Below are 17,718 nucleotides of genomic sequence, written 5' to 3'. Positions count from 1 at the left end.
AGACAACACTAGAAAATGTGCTCAGTATAAATAGTTTATTAAAGAAAATAGCAAATTACACTTCTGTGAACAGTCCACATGGGAGGCTTTTTTCAAAATACATGGGTTTTCTGATTGCTGTGTGTAAAGGGGCAGAGGATCCCATGAGACACAAGTGTTATGGGACCACTCAGAGAAATTACTTGGAGGGGAAGAAAAGGAAAAGCTCAAGGTTTAAGTGGCAGTCAGATTTTGCTTTACTATCTCTCTCCCTTGCTGCATCCCCATGTGCTGGACTCAGTGTAACTGCCCAGCCACTCAGTTCTGCAATGCCTTAGGTGCACCGTGAAAGCCAGCTGCGACTCAGGCTCTGCACCAGTGCTTAGAAATGTGAACAGAAGTCAGACAAAACTGCAAATGAAAACAATACAACAGTAGATAACAGATTAAAACATTAAGCTCTGTGACTGAAACTTTTGTAAGCAGGTTGCAAGCACCACATGGTAGGAAATGCCTTGTTCCACGCGTGCAGCAACTGGCACATCTTGGCCTCTGGGCAGTTTTAATGAATGTTCTTAGTGAGTTTTTCAATTAAAAGAAACGTACATTTCTCAGTCTCAAACATAGCCTTTTGTAACTTAAAAAATAATGCTACGAGTGCACACTTCACTCCCTTTTTATATTCCTTTACATTTCTCTCAAACGACCTTAAGCTGTGCTGGGGGAAGTTTAGATTGGATATTGTGAAAAGCTTCTTCACTGAAAGCCTTGTCAAGCACTGGAACAGGCTGCCCAGGGAAGGGGTTGAGTCGCCATACCTGGAGGTATTTCAGACATGTAGAGGTGGTGCTGAGGGATGTGGTTAAGCGCTGGACTTGGCTGTGTTGGGTTTACGGTTAGACTTGGTGATCTTAAAGGTCTTTGCCAATCTAAACAATTTCATGATTATTCTTAAAGGACAGCAAATTTACTACCAGAAAGACAACAGATGCCAGACCTACCTAGTTCACACGCAACAAAAAAGTAAAGGAAGGAGCTGAACTGGTTTCTACAGCTGGCAAGTGAGATTGAAAAATTCTAAGTCCATTTTAAGACATTTTCCATGAGAAATAAAGCCATGAGGAATTTTGTTACTTATGCAAAACCCTGTGACTTGATAAACAGTTTGCTCAGAACAGGGTCTCATCTTTCTTCTTCCCACCCCTAAATTTTCACTCTTGAGGCCTGCTCTTCAGGGAAACCTGAGGTGGGAAAGAGCAAAGTTTGGCACTTCAGCATTCTCAGAAGGATATCAAAAGCTACTGAAGTCTGTGGGTTTCACACATGATTTGCAGGAACAGAAGAGGTAAGACACAAAGGGGCTAAGTGCCCGCTGATGTAAAACTGCATAGGTAAGATTCACTATTGAGAAATAAAAATCCCTCTGTAAGACCCTTAGGAGAGCAAGCTTGAGATGACATTATGCTGTGCCTTGCCTGAAAGGCCCATCTGACAAGAGTGCCTGTTTTCACAAAGAGGTGTCGGATACATGATTTGATTTATTTCTCTATGCTGGGCTTAACAGGAAGATTAAATCCTAGAGAACAGAAATTAGCAAACATCATAAAAAGCATGTCGTCTTTACCAGGACTGTACACCCACCAGCCCATGAGAGAAAACTTGGATCTGGCCAGACCTCTAGGGAGCATGGCAGGAGATTGAATTTTCAAGCCCAAACTGCATCTGCCCGGCAGATGGAGCATAAGCAGTTAGTGTTCATGTGTTATCCACTTCTGATTTCTTGGTCCCAGACTCATAGAGCCATCCTATTCACCCTACAAATATTGAGCTAGGAACTGTTTCTCCCCACTCAGTCAAGCCTCCAGGAAGCACTTACCTAATGCTAAGCTTTTTTTTTTTTTATACCAGTACAAACAAATAAGGGTCAAATCCAAAAAAATATTTGAAAGATTCAGTTTGCTCTTGCTTTATCAGAAGACGCAACATGTAGGAGCGAACACAGAGTTATTTAATCTTGGCCAGTGCTGCTGCTCTCCTTTCTGTGTTCTGGAACAAGGCTCGGATCAGACTCTTCACTTCAGCTGCGGAGAATTCAGCTGCAAGAGGCCCCTTCCCATCTGCCCACCTACAAAGAAGAGAAAGATCTTTATTTAACCAAACTGCACAGAAATGTCATGTTAAAACAAGCCTTTTGAGCACTTGTTACAGTAGTAAGTCTGATGGCAAAACAAATCCAGTTAGCAGCTTATTAGCCGCATGCACCTTGAGTCCAGAATTGTTTAGCTAGGCATAAAAAGCAACAGGTTGTGAGGTGACTCTTGCACTCATTAGCTGTGCCTCCTCCTTCTCCAAAATAAGCCTAAAGCCTGTCTGCAGAATCCCCATTCACCTCCCAAACAACAGCAGAGGAAAAAAAAGGAATGGTTTGTGCCTAGGTTGGGAACCTTTGGTGTCTATAACGCGGTTCCAACAGCAGCAACGAGCAGGGCACAGAAGAGGAACTGCCTTCCCTCTGTGCTTTCTCCATGGCTGGTGCCTTTTCAGTTTGCCTGCTGAGGACAGTATGTTTTCTTGCCATTCAGATGTATGTGAGGCAGCTGTGAACAGGGAATATCCAGCTTCTGACAACTCATGCCAACTAAAGTAATAGAAGTAATTATGCAAATCCTCACGTATAGTTCGGATAAATCCCCCTTGCAAGTTAAAAGTAAGAAACGGTATCTATAAAGCAGAGGCTGATCATGGAACGATTGCAGCGGCAAGGCACAGCTAACGACAAACGCTGTAGGCAAAATGCTAGGCTGCCTACTGTGCAATACTTCTGCACTTTGAGAAACCAAGGGGGATGCGCAATCACTCTGTGTTGGCTCTTCCATGGAACTTGTTTTTTTTTATCATTGCCTTTTCCTTTGCAGGAGGCAGCTGAACATATGAGGAAGTCTGAAATGGACTATAAACACACAGCCAAGAAACAGCCCTAGGAGCAATTATCTGACCCTTATTAACGGTGATTGCCTTCCATCTGAACATGAACGAAATCCCTTGAGTGCAGTGCCCTGCTGGTGTCAGACCGCTTCCCAGCTCCCCGTTACTGGGGCAAACGACTAACTGAAAAGGAAGAAAGGAAGACACCTACTGATCTACTATTTCTTGGAGGTTGGCTTGCAAGATGATCATCAGCTCTTTGAATGTCATCCATTTCTGCACGTAGACTGGAACTTCCTCTTGGTATTTCTTATTTTTGTCGTCTTCAGGTAGTGGGATGAAAACTTGGGGTCCTTCCTCCACCATGGTCCTACAGAGGGAGTACAACCTGTCTGCGTCTTCTGCAGAGATATCCTAGAATTGAACAAATGGGTAATAGAGGAGCAGTCAGATATGTTCTTAGAGCACCAAGCACTAAGGGAAATGAAAGCAGCGGTTTAGATCATGTTTAACGTTCTCAAGCAAATATAACTTATTTCATGAACAGCTATTTCAGCAAGTTCTCAGCGATTGCCTCAGGACAATGGCTGTGTTTCTAAACAGGATCTTGGGGCAATAGCAAGCGTTTCACTGTAAAGCAGGGGCGTTGTGATGAAGGTTTGAACAGTTCACAAGGGAATTGCTCAGGCATTGCCAGCCCCATGATGAAAGCCAAGCCTTCATGCAGGCCTGAGCAAGTGTCCTGTAAATCGGCCATTATGGGAAAAGAGGACTTACGGGCCTAATGCACAGTGGGAAGGCTCTTTGGATGTAGACTACAACTAGAACAGATGCACTAACGTATTTCTATCATTTGCTGTGAAAACACGTTTTAATTAAGAAACGTAATAGGATAGTTGTACTTGACCCAAGGTAATCTGATAATCACTTAAACACAGTACAGGCAGTCAAATGGAGATTTGAACAGGTAAGAATCTCGCTTTGAAATGCCACAGCGATTTTGGCATCTGGTGCCTAGATAGGATTAGAGATGCACAGATTGAAATCATATCGAAATAGATGGGAGTTTGAGACCATTTAACTCCTGTACCCTGAACAAAGAAGAAGAGATGGATTCATAGAAACGTTTATAGTAGGAGTGACACACCTAAATCCAAATTAAGATGAAACCAAGGCACCTCCCTGGCTCTCCCCTTCACTACAGAGTCACGGAACGGCTATGACAGTATATATGTCTCAATTAGATATGAATTATTGGTGTATCGAACATTTCTCATATAGAGGACCACAATTATAATTTCTGTGAAAGACAACTGTTACCCTGAAACCTGAGCTCAAAAAGAACTTCTAGAGGTCACAAATGTTAGCTGTTCACACCACTCCATGCCCGGCATGTTCATCTCATGCAGTTACCTCTAGGGCAGCAATCCTAGTGACGATCTCTGAGAGCGCTGTGTTCAGTAAAGTCCCCATAGCCTTGCAGTATACGTTCACTGGAAGGACATCTTGCCAGACTTTTCCTAGTCTTTTCAACTGATGCAATACCTGGAAGATAACAGCTCTGTGTTATCTACGTGTCGAGAGGCACTAAATGATAAGGTAACTACCTATAGTCAGAAACCAGTTTGAAAGAAGCAAAAGGCAATGAAGTATCCTGCTATCCTACACGGCAGACATTCCTGTGGAAAAAATACAACATTTTCAGTTTGCATTAAGGCTTACTAAAAGTGTGACAGGTCTTTTCCTTGAAAAATAAAAATCATCATAAACATACTATAAACAAAAGGTCAAGATTAAGAAGCTTTTCATTTCAACTCAGAGCAAGAGGCACTAAACTCAGCATGCTTCAATTTTACAAAAAGACACAGCCTGGAGGGAAAAAAAAACATTCCAGAAAATTGTTCTTTTGAAAAGTTCCACTCTGTTGGAACACTGCACAGTTCTCAGGACTGAGATTACATGCTGTTCCTTCCCAAGGACGTCTACAGACAATGGGATATTTAGCTTTGATTGCCTTGCTTACCTGCCTTATTGCTTTGTTTGCTGCGCAGTAGTTTTCCTCATCATCCATATTAGAAAAATTCCTGGCGCTTGACAGCCTCTCCAGGATTTCTCCTTTCTGCACTCGCATTTGGGCCAGAAAACACTCCATCCCTTTAAGAGCAAAAAGAAGCAGAGAGAAGCAATTATGCCATTATTAAATTTGCTCTACCAATGTGGAGACTGTAAGTGCTGAACAGTGAACTTGCTATGTTTTATTTTTAAAGGAATTTCTAGTCTCTAAACAGTCTCCTAGAACCAATTTAACCAGGCCCAGTCGCATATTTGGTAAGCTCTTTTGGAAAAAGAGACGAGGAGCAGAATTAGCTATGGATGACAGGCTCCTCTTACAAACTTACCTCAGAATTTGTTTCCACAGAATAAGCTAAGGAAAATATCAAAGGACTGAGCAGAAGATCCCCAAATATCTGAGTGCCACAACATCTCTCTGGATAATGAACTGTTCTTGGAACTATGTGCTGGACAAGAAGAGTGGGGTTTCAAAGAGTCAAGCCCTAAACAGCTATCTTGCTCAGAGTTGTAATGCTCTGTCAGACTTCCCCACTTAGAAAACATCCTTGCTACTTGTCCAGAACTCTTAAATACAATCCACTGCTCGAGTCAGTAGCCACATATTAAATAATTGGGCAACAAACGCCAGGATTAATTATCATGTCATCCATCAATATATTTCAATACTGAAGGGTAAGATTACCAAGTCTCCTAAAACCAGGTACCAGATCTACAAAAGTAGCTGCTCCGTCGCACAGGATGTTAGTCAGGCGGTATCGGAACTGGTGTCCCAGGGTGAGCAAGTGGTGAGCAATATACATGCAGTTGTTGTGGTGAATGGCTGCCAGCTGCGGTAACTTCTGAAGGTTCTCTCTGTTCCAGGAAGGAGGAAGAGAAAAGGAAGAAACGTATTTACTTAGACCTGGCTCTGTTCAAATAATTGCTATGCCTACCCTAGAGAAACTCACGGTCTGCCTCAGACACGTGTTGCAAGTAACTAACTGTGGGCAACGCCCAATCAAGATATTTAGCCAGAACAAAAGTATTTAACGCGCACAAGACGCATCTACGTGAGAATCTAGAGGAAAAGAGTTTCACAGCTAGTGAAATGGTGCTTTAGTGTTTGAAGCATGAGCTATATCCACATTGTTTCTAGCAAGGGACTTTCAAAGAGGAAGACGCTTTGTTATAGCACGATGGTGAGGATAAGAGAGAAGTCCTTTTCAGTAATAGTCCAGTGTTCTCTGACAGAATTATATACTTCCAATCTTTATTGCTCTCTTTTACAGGAAAAATATAATGAAAAATCTCTGCATCAGTCCTGGTGTCAAAGTTATGTGGCTGGATTCAAACACAACTGTTACAAGAACTGCAGCTACCTCCTTGGTTATAGGACTGCCGACTCAGAAACTCTCCAGCACCTATTTTGCAGCAGGTACAATTTAATAATAGATTAAAAGCATGAGCTTTTTGCTGCTGGAGGAAGCCCTTTGTAATCTCTGGCTGCGGTGGACAACCTGGGGACAAGCGGGGCTGTTCCAATAGCACCGTTCTCTCTCCAAACTAGGCCCTAGGTAATACACACGCACTTACTTGTGGTATGTTGGCACTACATCATAGAACAGCTGGAATATATTCCGCACAGAGTAGAAGAGCTGTATGCAGCTACAAGGAAAACAAGGTTTGTGTTAGTTTGTCAGTGGAATTAATGTCTTGTTTACAAGTGATCCTCACCCTTCTCCAAAACAAGATTTTATTAGTAGTGAAGTACTGGCACAAAGAAGAGACCATCAGGATCAATTACAGCGAAGTCAACAAAGGTAACGTTCTGGAAAAGTTCACAAAGGCTTCTCACAAAATCTGTGATGACCTTGTAAGTTCAGTGTGGAAAAGATAAGCTTCGGACCACCTGTCAGAAGGGAGATATGTGAAACCCCAGGAACAAAGGGGACAATGTTCCTTCCCCTGCCAGGTGTATGTAAATAGTCAGCCCTTTCTCTGCCCTGGTAGCTAAAGGGCATTCAGTTGTGGTCCCCAGTTTTTAAAGCAGACTGTATGTGGTTCCTCAAAATGTCTGTTTTCTCTGAAGAGCCCTGCCAGATCCAGGGCTGGAGTTCTTTGCTTTCACCCAGCACAAAGAAAGCAAGAATTTGCCTCAGAAGGGGTGCACTTACCGTTTGGTTTGAAAAAAAGAGATAGTTTTGATTTTTCTAAACTGACGGCTAACACATGATAAAACATTGACGTAAACACTGCGGTAATGTTTCTCCTAACTAAAAGACTGAAGCCGTGAACTATGCCGTGCACACTAGGGAGCTTACTATGTTTTCACTGCTTTAATAGCTGCAATACAACAAAGCGTACCTGAATATTCTCTGAAAACGTAAGTCTAAACGGCTTGCTTAACCCAAGTATTGCAGGAAACACAGTCTGCAGCTGTTTCTGCTGTACCAGCCTACCCTAAACCCAGGGATGCATCCTCCAGCTAGAACAGAGAATGACTGTACTGATTGAATCTAATATTGAACTATCTTCTGTTCTTTTAAAGTTCTTTTAATCTACTAACAGATGCTTGGTGTTGCTAAAGGCAGTAAGTATCTGATGCCTAAGAGTTACCCACTGAGAGAGAGACAGAGAGATACAGAGATATACGTATATATGTACAAAGAATATAATTCCTACCACTGATCTGTGCTGGCTGTGGCCTCCAACAGTGTCTGATACGCCAGCTCCATCAGTTTCTCCACTGAAGAACTGATGCGGCATGTGGGCAGAGAAAAAGTGTACTGGCTCAGTTTAGTCTCGTTCTCCAAATTCAGCATGTCGTTATGCAGAAGTTTAGAAGCTTTTTCCATTTTTAAGTGATCTCCTGTTGCAGGACCAGGAAGCCTTGGTAGGGCTACACAGGAATCAGGTGTGATCTAAGGGAAAACAGAAAAGAGGTGTAATATAATTCAGAGCCCACAGGAAGGAGATTGTGCAAGACTACAAAACACTGAATGCCAGAAATTTAAGACTCAAGATAAACACAAGGCTGCAGAAGTCCCCTAAGACTGCTGGAAGTCTCCTGGGTTATGAAAAACACAGCAGACCACAAAACAATCTATATAGTGTTGGATATCTAGAAGCAACTCTGTAAGTAATCCTCCAATTTTAATTATGCTTATGACACTAGCCAGAAAAGCCTATAAAAGCAAACTTCAAGTATTTTAAGAAACATCTCGTTAGTGGAATAACCTACTTAAGGTCTATTAAAAAAAGCTTTCAAACTGCTGTTACCACGATCCCCAAACAATCAAGAGTACTCAGTGCTCCACAAAAAAAGGACTTGACTGTCCTAGACGAGTCAACAACCTTCAACAGCTAAGTTATTTTTCTACGTAGAAAAACAGTGTATTGCATCAACAGTCACCTTTACAGTGTTGTGTATTTCTGAGGTCATCAGGTTTCTGGCTGCCACAATCACATCCTGGCATTTCTTGTTAGCAAAATGGGAATTGACATTACGAGCGTATTCCAGTAAATCAGTCGTGTCTCCTTTCAAAAAATGCATGTTCTTTAAGGCTTTTTCAAACTCCTCTGTGGATTTAATCACCTGAGAAGAGCAGACAAACATTGTACATAAGCTTAGTTTCCTAAAATCAAAGTTGGGTATAAACTCTTCCACTCAGCTGAAAGCAAAGGCTGAACGTAGGTTTTAGAGGGTGCTAACCATCCAACGGCTTTTCAGCAATCTTTTGGAAAAAGCTGTCTCAGCTGGGAGTCATGATCGCACAATAATGCAGTGTTTGAACTGCAGGTCTGTCCCTCTGACTGTGCTGGCAACCTAATTAAAAAAACAGAGGAGCAAGATGATCAAATGTCATTACACTAGGCTACCTGGGGCAAAGGAACCAGGTTTATCCTATGACTGCTTCTCTTTGAAACAGCCCCCTCTCCAGGAAAAGGAGCACTCTTCACTAGCAGTAAGTTCTGTTTCATGTATGTAGTTTCTAGAAATGCACGTCCTATGCAAGAAACCCCTGTGATCATTAACGACAAATACAAACTGAGCAATCAGACCTCAGGAAACCACCCGGGGAAGCAGTACTGCCACATCATCATCTTCTACCTCCCACAAAGCGCCTTACGTCGCACACCCTGAAAGTCTCCAGGTCCTACTAAATATGGCCCAAGTTCCATGGATTAGAGACTGACAGGAAAAAGAAGCCATAGCTTAACTGAGAGAAATATGTAATTCTGGGTTAGCAAAACACAGGTTTTTGTCGAAGCTGGCTATCTGGCATTTCCACTATACGGATCTGAATTTTGAGGCTTACCTCTATATACTGCTCCAGTTTGCTGCTATTGGTTGGGATTGAATTCACCAGACAGTTCTGAATGAGGCAGTCTGATAACTCTTCCCATATCATATCGCCTAGCAGTTCTGCGAGTGTAACTCTGCACTCCTTTTTATCTTCTGCAGGCTGCACAAGAGGCACATCTGAATTCAAAACACAAGAAATGGATTTTAATACACCTGCTTTCTGGACCAGACCCTTCAGCAGTTTGTTCAGTCCTTCCTGTTAGAACAGCATCTATCAACTGTGCCATAATCTTATAACAAAGGTATTCTTCTTATCCAGGCCATGTGCTGGGCTCGTACAATAGCCCACCTGATCAAAAGACAATTGGATTTCTGTGTACACTGGGCCTACTTTTCCAGCCATGTTTATTTTGTGGAATGCTGGCAAAGCCCAGGTCAGTTTCTAGGCAATGGAAGATCCTGCGTGTGACCAGCCTGAGCGAGAGACCTCCCTGGATTGCATCCTGGCTTCCACTTCTCAGACCTGAGGCATGTAAAGGTCTTAAATGCAGCGACTAGTTCATAAGAAAAAACATTTCCTCCTTCATTTTCCTAGCTCTGAATGTCGGATCACCGCTAAGTCCAGTCTGACAAGGTGCTAAGCTGTTCAAGAGCACAGTGTAACAAGTTAATGTTAAAAGCTGCTTAAACCTTACACATAATTCAATACTGCTTAACAACCAGGTATTCCAGAACGCTTCCGCTCCAATTACATGAACAAGATCTGATTCCAAAAGGGAGAAAATACCTACTCAGCAGATATTTGTGGAGAACTTCAAAAACAAGCTGGATCTTGTAAAAAACCTCCATAGGAGAAGAATGATCTAAGTTAGGCTCTTCGGACTTAAAACGTAGGATGAACACATCTGACTGTTCCTCTGTGAATGGCTGAAGAGATGGGTATGAAATCAGCGGCTTGAGGATGTATTTCAGCAACAACTGGCCTGAGAAACGAAAAACAGATGTTTTCCAACAGCAAGAGGCAGGTAGTTTGCTCTAGTGAGTAAAACGCTGGGTTTGGTTTCACTAAAGACTATTTCACTCATGTAAAACATGTGGAGTCCTAACAAAGAGCAGCATATTTAACGTAAAGTGAAAAATAACTTAAACAGCTGGAAGCACGAAATCCTGTCCTAGCATCTGCCATGCTTCCTGATCTATTTTATCAACACCCAAGAATGCTGAAGCCAGGAGGCTGCCTGAAGTCAAGGCTTGCTCTTGGTACATGAGGAGGCCGTAACTGGAAAAAAACTCTTTTAACATCAGACCATGAAACTATATAGCTACAGATGAAACCAGTACATTAAATTGACAGGAAAGGATAAATAGTTCTGGATAAGTAATAGGATAAATAATTTCCTATTAATAGGAACCAGAGTGTTTGCCTCATGCTCAGTGGGAAACACAAGCCAAGAGAGAAAGAAGTCTTCCAGTGTACTGCTGAAGTGAATTGGATCTCGAGATCCATCTTAAAACAAGTCTGAACTCATATCCACCTGGGCTACTATAGCTATGTTTATGTGGATCCACGGTCTGTCTTACCAAAAATCTTAAGCTTGGTATGCAGTTCTCCTAGGACAGCAAATGCCTGCAGCACAGAGGCAACAGGTGGGCCAGCAATCTCCTCCTCCTTTGATGGCACTGTGCGCAAGTGCAATTCTGAATGCATCGCTGACTCCAGGCTACTGCCTTCTACAGGAAAAGAAGAACCATCTCACTGTCAGCGTGTTCCGAGATACAACAGATCTGAGAATTCTTGTTTTGGTTGCCTTGCAATTGAACGACCTTTAGTGAAAACAGCTTTCCTTGCCGCCTTCTCTCCATTTCAAGTCAAATCCAAAGGAAAAGGTTTTTTCTTTTCCAAATGAAAAGGTGGCGTTTCAATGCAGACAGCAACATACAGACTCTTAGGCAGTTCTTGCAATTAGCTGTTCTGCTCTCTGCTTTGACGTTTTCTAAGAAATACCACAGATGAGGCAGATGAATCTTCAAAACTCTGTTTTAAAAACTACTGACTACATCAGATTGCTTTTGGTAGCACCTAAGTACTCCCAGGAGTGGAGCGATATCCAAAGAACGCTGCCAGTCACCTCTCCTGCTCATTAGGTTATGTAAATGGCAGAAAGTGCTCCTTAAACCAACCTTCATTCAACAGTATTACTGTATTTCCTATCTTGTAGGTGCTTGAAACCAGGCATTTCCCATAGCGAAGCAAACATAGCGAAACAGGCTAGAATTGCGAGTACCTTTGGAAGGAGGAAGCTTCCATACAGCTAATTTCTGCCATTCTTCTCCTAGATGATAGAGCATGTTCTGTGTCTGCACGGTGAGCTCTGTGCCTAGTGCTTTCAGGATCTTCAGCTCAAAGCCCTTGCGGGATTCCAGCATTTTCAGGCTGCTTCGTGCCTGTTGGTGAAGATCAAACACAAAACGTGGGTAAGTGTTGCCCCTGCTAATGAAAAGCATCTTGTGAAATTTATTGAAAGTATACATGAACAGTATTGTTATACGCTTAAGAAATTATTGTTACCTTTTCCAGTTGTTGAGCTGCTGTAACATACTTCTTTTCCAGCAGTGCAGTATTGTAGTCTTTAATAGCTGTATCAAACTGTAACAATCAATTAGATATGCCGCTTTATATCTGCTATTAGACTATAATTTTTTAAACCACGCAGCTAGAGAGAGGGGAGCTACAGACAGTCATTCCAAAGAGAAGACCAGAATAATGCCATAGAATGAGCAGCAGAGAAGCAGAGAAGACGATTACCACTTGTGATTTTAAGCTGCTCCCCCTCCTCACCTCCTGTAGCTTTTTCAGAATACTCAGAACCAGCGTGTCTCGCTCCAGTTGCTGCTTCAATTCAGTAAACTCGGCAACAGCGACATTTAGATCTTGCTGAACCTAAAATAACAAACTTTTCAGTTCGCTTACAGTAAGTAAATGTTATCATCAGACACGTTCGCTCTTAAAAGTGATAATGATATGAGACTTAAATATTTCTGTTACTAGAGTAATTTCTTGAGGAGGAAAAAGGCTCTGTCCATTTTACTCCTTGCTAGGAAGATCCTTATGAGCATTGGAAACACTTATAAGCTGGTTTCTCTTTTAATACATTATAGGTTTTTTAAAGGCACTGTAAGGAAAATTAGTCTCAAAAGGACTTCAGTGTTCCTTTAATGCAGCCATTTAAAATGCAAAAAAGCTTGCTCTAAGCCAAAAATTAATTCTTAATTATCGCTACAGAACCCCAGATGTTGGAAAATGAAAACAGCAAAAAACCAGCGTGGGTCTGCCATCCAGCCTGTAGGAGCTGCTCACCTTGTCCTTAAAGACTTCAGTGAATGTGCACAGCTATGATTTAGGATCCCACTCTACCCAAAATCACTGTGGGACAACACTTGGCTGGTCCATTACTGTGTCACACCGAAATATACACGGCCGATCCTTCTCCCTTTTCTGAAGGAGAGGCGCGTGACACACTTTTCCAACTGTACAACAGAGAGCAAACGAAGCCAATCCCTTAAATGACAGTTCTTTACCTACACCCCTGATGTGACACACACCTCTGCAGCATGTGTCACCTTAAAGGCATAGTTTAGGGGTGATATCATCCAGGGTTCTCAATCGGGAGTCCTCCTCCCCCAGCCCCCTTGCAACACGCCAAGATGGGGGGTACGGGTTTGGGATGGAATTGAGTGGCATCTAGAACAGCCCGCTGTCACCTCATTTTCAATCCCCGCTTTCAGCAGGTCGATGTTGCTGGACAGCCCGTCCACCTTCGACACCAAGTCCTCGGCGCTCTGCATGCTGGGCAGGAACTCGTTATACTTCTTGTTAATCATGTTGCAGACTTCTCCCTGAGGCAGAGGCACCGCGGGGACACCGTCACTCGGGTGAGTGGCGCTCACAGACCCTCTCACGGCCCGGACCGCCCCGCTCGCACCCGGCCGCTGGGGCAGCACACCGGACTGACGGGCTTCCCCCCAGCCCGGACTGAAAACCCCAAAGAAGGGCCGGAGACCGGCGCCCGGGGCCGAGGCGGCCCGCAGCGGCGCCGGGGCTGCTGCCTCCCCGAAGCTCCCCTCGTCCGTCCCCATCCCCCCGCCCCGTTCCCCGCCCTGCCTTCAGCTCCTCTACGCGGCGGGAGAGCCGCCCGATGCGGGTGCCCAGGTCCTCCTTGTCGAGGCGGCCCGAGTGGGCCAGCACGGCCGCCACCAGCGAACCCGCCGGCGCCGCCATAGCCCCGCTGCCGCTCCGGCGGTCGCCCGCCGCCGCGCGGCATCACGGGACGGGGACGGCGCCGGCGCCGCTACGGCGGCCGGGCTGGGACAGAATTGCTTGGGGCGTCTCCCGTTGCGGCCGGGGGACACGTGGCTGCTGGGGGGCTCTCTGGCTGCTGGTGGACTCTTGTCTGTAGGGGCTCCGTGGCTGTTGTGGGACCTATGGCTGCTGGGGGTGCATGGCTGTAGTGGGACCTGGGGCTGTTTGGGGGTTCTGGGGCTGCTGGGGGACCCCATGGCTGTAGGGGACACCCCTTATGGCTGCTTAGGGGACATATGACTGTAAGGGGTCCGTGGTTTTAGGAGGAGCCGAAGCTGCTGAGGGGCTCCGTGGCTGTGCCGGGACCTGTGGCTGCTTGGGACTTCCATGGCTCTTGGGGGACTCTGTGCCTGCTGGCGGTCCATGGTTGTAGGAGGACACAAAACTGCTGGGGGGCTCCATAGCTGCTGGGGGATGAATAACTGCTAGGGGTCTATGGCTGTAGGGGGACCTGTGGTTGTAGGGGGAGATATGACTACTGGACGTCCCCAGGTACTGGGGGACCTGCTACCTCAGGCCAACCTGCCTTCCTTTGCCGCTCCCTGGACGTCATGGCTGGGGCGAGGAGGCAGGCGCAGAGCACCTCAGACATCCCCCAGCTGCTGTGGGAGGGAGGGAGCTCCAGCCCTCGGCATCCGGTACCTGACAAAGACCTCGGGGTGCGTGGTGCGTTGTGGCGAGGAGCTCTCTCTGCGTCCTCTTCACTGAGCAGGGGAAAGACCTGCCACTACTTCACGCCATGCGGAGGGAAAGGACCCTGGGCGCCTGGGTGCTCCTCGCCAGCCTGGCTGTGGCTATCTGGGGCATCCGAGGTAAGTCCCTGGGTATCAGCCGTGGGGTGCTGCGATGCTGACCCATGCAGTATGTGGAGACCCCCGGCATGGTGCACCCGAGGGACCCCATGCAGGTGGCAGGGCTGGGGCTCATCCTGTGGGCTGCAGCAGGTCAGCACGGGGCTCGTCAGGCACTCGCTGTGGTCCCTGGAGGCTGCCACCCGTATCGCTCATACCCTAGGTGTCTCTGTGGTGGTGGGAGGGTGGCTGGGAAGCAGGTCCCTGTGGCTACCTGGGGTTGTCTATTGCGGCATCTTGACGTGAGGTTTGTAAATGTCGACAGGGAGAAGGGAGTGAATCAGTGCAATAATGGTTCACGAGGATGGGATTGCTCTGACGACTGTGCCTGCCCTGGACCGTTGCTGTGACAGTCTGGAGCCGCGTACGTTACTCCCTGGCTGGCTGTGAAGGCTCAAACTCATCTTGCAATGACAGGGCGTGTAAAGTTGGACCATGGTGTTAGAGCAGAGTAGCCACGGGCTTTGTACCTGGCATAAATACGTGAGCAGGAGAGGCCGTACTCTATACTCAGCTCTAGTGCTCAGCAGATAAGGAATTACTCTCTATTTAGAGACTCTGAAGGTGGTGCCTTTGGGCCAAGGAAGCAATTCTGTCCTGGTTTTTTGCATGCTCTTCACTAAAAATGTTTTTTACTGTTGGGTAAAAAACCAATGGGATTTTGTCCCCCTATTTGGGCTCAGCTTCTGTCCCTGCTGGTGGAAACGTTATGCTTTCTGTTGAAGTGTCTCTTACTGCAGTTGCGCTTCTATACCAATGCGATCAGTGTCTGGGATGGGGGTGATGCGCGTACAGTCTGAATGGAGGCCAGGTAGGTGCCCAATTCCAGTTAGTTTTCACTGTAAGGGTATTTGGATCTCTAAACTACCCAGAGCTGCATTAATGTAACCACCAGTTGAACAGTGGAGTACTTTTCCACTGAGTAGTTTTCTTTTTGCAGAGTTTTTTGTTTGCCATGTCCTTTCCACTGCTTGGGGGACAGCCTAATGCCTACAACAGCCATGTCCACGAACAAGATCTCTGAGCTCTGCACCACCATGAGGGCTGAGGACTCAGCTGTGAAGCTTTCTGCTCTCCTTTTTTTTACAGGACAGAAGGTAATTGTGAAGGAAGCCAGCGGGAAGGTGTTCCTGCAGTGCGAGACAACCAGCCAAAGTCAGGTTGTATGGTGGAAAGACGGGAATAACGTAGGAAACACAACACAGCTGGACTTGGGTGCAATTTACGATGACCCCAGAGGCACCTATAGTTGTGAAACAGGCGGCAAGGAAAGCTCTCCCCTCCAGGTGCACTATCGAAGTAAGTGTTGCAAACCCGGTTTCTAGAGCCAGAACTGCCTGGAGTTTTCACCCAAGCAAATTTTTGAGGGAACTACTGATCTCTCAGAGTTTGGGGTTGTTCCACCAGTTTTCAGAGGTCCTGGCAGCTCCTGTGCTAGGTTGCCCATGGGAACAGCAAAGCTGTGCGGTCCCCTACATCTGGTGTCCCTGGCAGAGCTCTCTATAGCGTTCAGTGCCATAACCTGTCACTTGTACTGCCTCATTGCTAGCCGCTCGCTGGCTCTCCTGTGGCCTGTCCTGAGTGCTGGGGACACGTGGCAGCTTGCGCCTGGTCACGCAGCAAGCCAGACTTAATCTTTGGTCTCTCTCCTCCTGGGACTGGAGCCTGCCTGGACTGGGAGAGCTGGCTGAGCATTTTAGGCTCAGACTGACCCTGGCAGCAGGGAAGAGGCACCCAAGGGGCAGGGTCCTGGTCACGATCCTGCTTTCAGCGTCTGTGTCCTTTTGGGCTTCCAGTGTGCCAGAACTGCATCGAAGTGGATGTTCCCACCATCTCGGGGATCGTGGTCGCAGATGTTGTCGCCACCATCTTCCTGGCCGTTGCTGTGTATTGCATCACGGGCCAGGACAAGGGACGCATGTCACGAGGTGAGGGGAGAGCCCCGCTGGCTGCCTGCGGGTGGGGATGGGAGGTGCCTGGGCATCTTTAGGAGCTGTGTGTGGTACTGCCCGCTATTCCCGTCACTGCCCGCAGAGCCTAGTCACTGCAAGCTGCAGGCAGCAGCCAGCGTACAGCGTGTCTAGCGTGGGGATTCGTGTGAGCACTCCATGTATCCTTCCTGCCCCTAGCTCGGCTTCCCAGGAGAAGCCATTAAATGCACAAGGTTCACCAAAACTTCATCCCAGAGGCAGCAGCTGATGGCATGGGAACATCTGAGCCAGGGTCTTTCCACTGAGTCTCCCAGAGGCGCAGGGCTGCAAGCAGCCAGCCGCTTAGGTTTGTTTGCAAACGTTGACCACATTGTTCATGGTTCCCCTGATCCTTGATCACCTTTTTTCTTCATTTAGCTTCGGACAGGCAGAACCTGATTGCCAACGAGCAGCTCTACCAGGTGAGCACAGGCATGCACGCGTGTGCCTGAGGGCTTTGGCACCTCTGCATGGTGTGGGGCTGTGTGGTGGGACCAGCGTGGCCGTGACGGCACAGCTGCAGGGGTACGCGTGACGCCACAAGGTACTGAGCTGTGCTGGAGATGGCTCTCTGCTGGGGCGTTCGCAGCCACCTCCACTGTGTGGAGCTGCCCCCTGCCTCTTACTCTGTGTGTGGGGAGGGAAAGGTTTCCAAAAGCATGGCAAAGGGAGGGTTGGGCCAGCTTCCCCTGTACCCTCCCTCCCAGGGCTGGACAGGTGCAGCTGTAGCTTGTCTCAACTTTTTTTTCCTCCTAGCCCCTTGGTGAGCGGGACGATGGACAGTATAGCCGGCTGACACCTGCCAAGGCCCGCAAGTGAAGTGGGAAGACGCTGGGGCCTGTGGCGCCTCTGTACCAGGAGTTGATATTACAGCAAAGCCACCGCCAGTGCCTCCGTAAGCTCCGTGCTGGCAGAAGACAGTGCAGGTTTTTGCCTAGAGAACCGTCCAGCTTCTTGCCAGGTTGGGCTGCTTGTAGCACTCTTTCCATGACCTCTTGTACTTCTGTATCCCTCTCATTAAAGATGAGCCTATCCCACAGCCTCCGTGCTCCGTCGGTTGTGTTGAGGCCCGGGGAGCTGTGCAGTCGCTGGGGAAGGCGCATGCTGGATGCGAACTGCCTGGATCCCTGCCGAGCCGTAAGTCTCCTGCCTGTCCCGGTAGGACACTGCTCTGCCAGTGCAGGCAGGCGGCCGTGGCTGTGCCACCTCTCTCTGCCACGATCCAAATGACATCTGAGTCCACTGCTGAAGCTGGGGATGGTGGACCTTGTGAAG

General features: G+C 46.9%; 2 protein-coding genes across 2 annotated transcripts; one reads left to right on the top strand and one right to left on the bottom strand.

Moving 5' to 3' along the window:
* Positions 1-21: 21 nt before the first annotated feature.
* ZW10 (zw10 kinetochore protein) lies at positions 22-13,592 on the bottom strand. Its single transcript, XM_054222944.1, has 16 exons — positions 13,425-13,592; positions 13,025-13,159; positions 12,102-12,203; positions 11,832-11,909; positions 11,548-11,707; positions 10,844-10,993; positions 10,054-10,245; positions 9,276-9,439; positions 8,369-8,551; positions 7,639-7,877; positions 6,550-6,621; positions 5,660-5,829; positions 4,928-5,058; positions 4,318-4,449; positions 3,116-3,318; positions 22-2,104 (listed from the first exon to the last, which is right to left on the bottom strand). Exons 1-16 carry the CDS (start codon positions 13,539-13,541, stop codon positions 1,984-1,986), a joined length of 2,349 nt encoding a protein of 782 aa, XP_054078919.1. The 5' UTR covers positions 13,542-13,592; the 3' UTR covers positions 22-1,983.
* A 452-nt stretch (positions 13,593-14,044) lies between these two features.
* Positions 14,045-17,498, top strand: LOC128918575 (T-cell surface glycoprotein CD3 gamma chain-like). Its single transcript, XM_054222968.1, has 5 exons — positions 14,045-14,434; positions 15,563-15,772; positions 16,270-16,401; positions 16,822-16,865; positions 17,200-17,498. Exons 1-5 carry the CDS (start codon positions 14,362-14,364, stop codon positions 17,260-17,262), a joined length of 522 nt encoding a protein of 173 aa, XP_054078943.1. The 5' UTR covers positions 14,045-14,361; the 3' UTR covers positions 17,263-17,498.
* Positions 17,499-17,718: the final 220 nt, after the last annotated feature.

The sequence above is a fragment of the Rissa tridactyla genome, chromosome 17, assembly GCF_028500815.1.
Source record: "Rissa tridactyla isolate bRisTri1 chromosome 17, bRisTri1.patW.cur.20221130, whole genome shotgun sequence".
NCBI lineage: Eukaryota > Metazoa > Chordata > Aves > Charadriiformes > Laridae > Rissa > Rissa tridactyla.
This window is presented reverse-complemented; position numbering and strand designations above follow the sequence as displayed.

Coding starts and splice junctions, on each gene's coding strand:
- ZW10 (XM_054222944.1), bottom strand. CDS start 13,541: ATGGCGGCGCCGGCGGGTTCGCTGGTGGCGGCCGTGCTGGCCCACTCG. Junction 11,910..12,101: donor TTCTGAAAAAGCTACAGGAG/GTGAGGAGGGGG, acceptor TGATTGTTACAG/TTTGATACAGCTATTAAAGA. Junction 10,246..10,843: donor TACCAAGCTTAAGATTTTTG/GTAAGACAGACC, acceptor TTCGTTTCTCAG/GCCAGTTGTTGCTGAAATAC.
- LOC128918575 (XM_054222968.1), top strand. CDS start 14,362: ATGCGGAGGGAAAGGACCCTGGGCGCCTGGGTGCTCCTCGCCAGCCTG. Junction 15,773..16,269: donor CCTCCAGGTGCACTATCGAA/GTAAGTGTTGCA, acceptor TTGGGCTTCCAG/TGTGCCAGAACTGCATCGAA. Junction 16,866..17,199: donor CCAACGAGCAGCTCTACCAG/GTGAGCACAGGC, acceptor TTTTCCTCCTAG/CCCCTTGGTGAGCGGGACGA.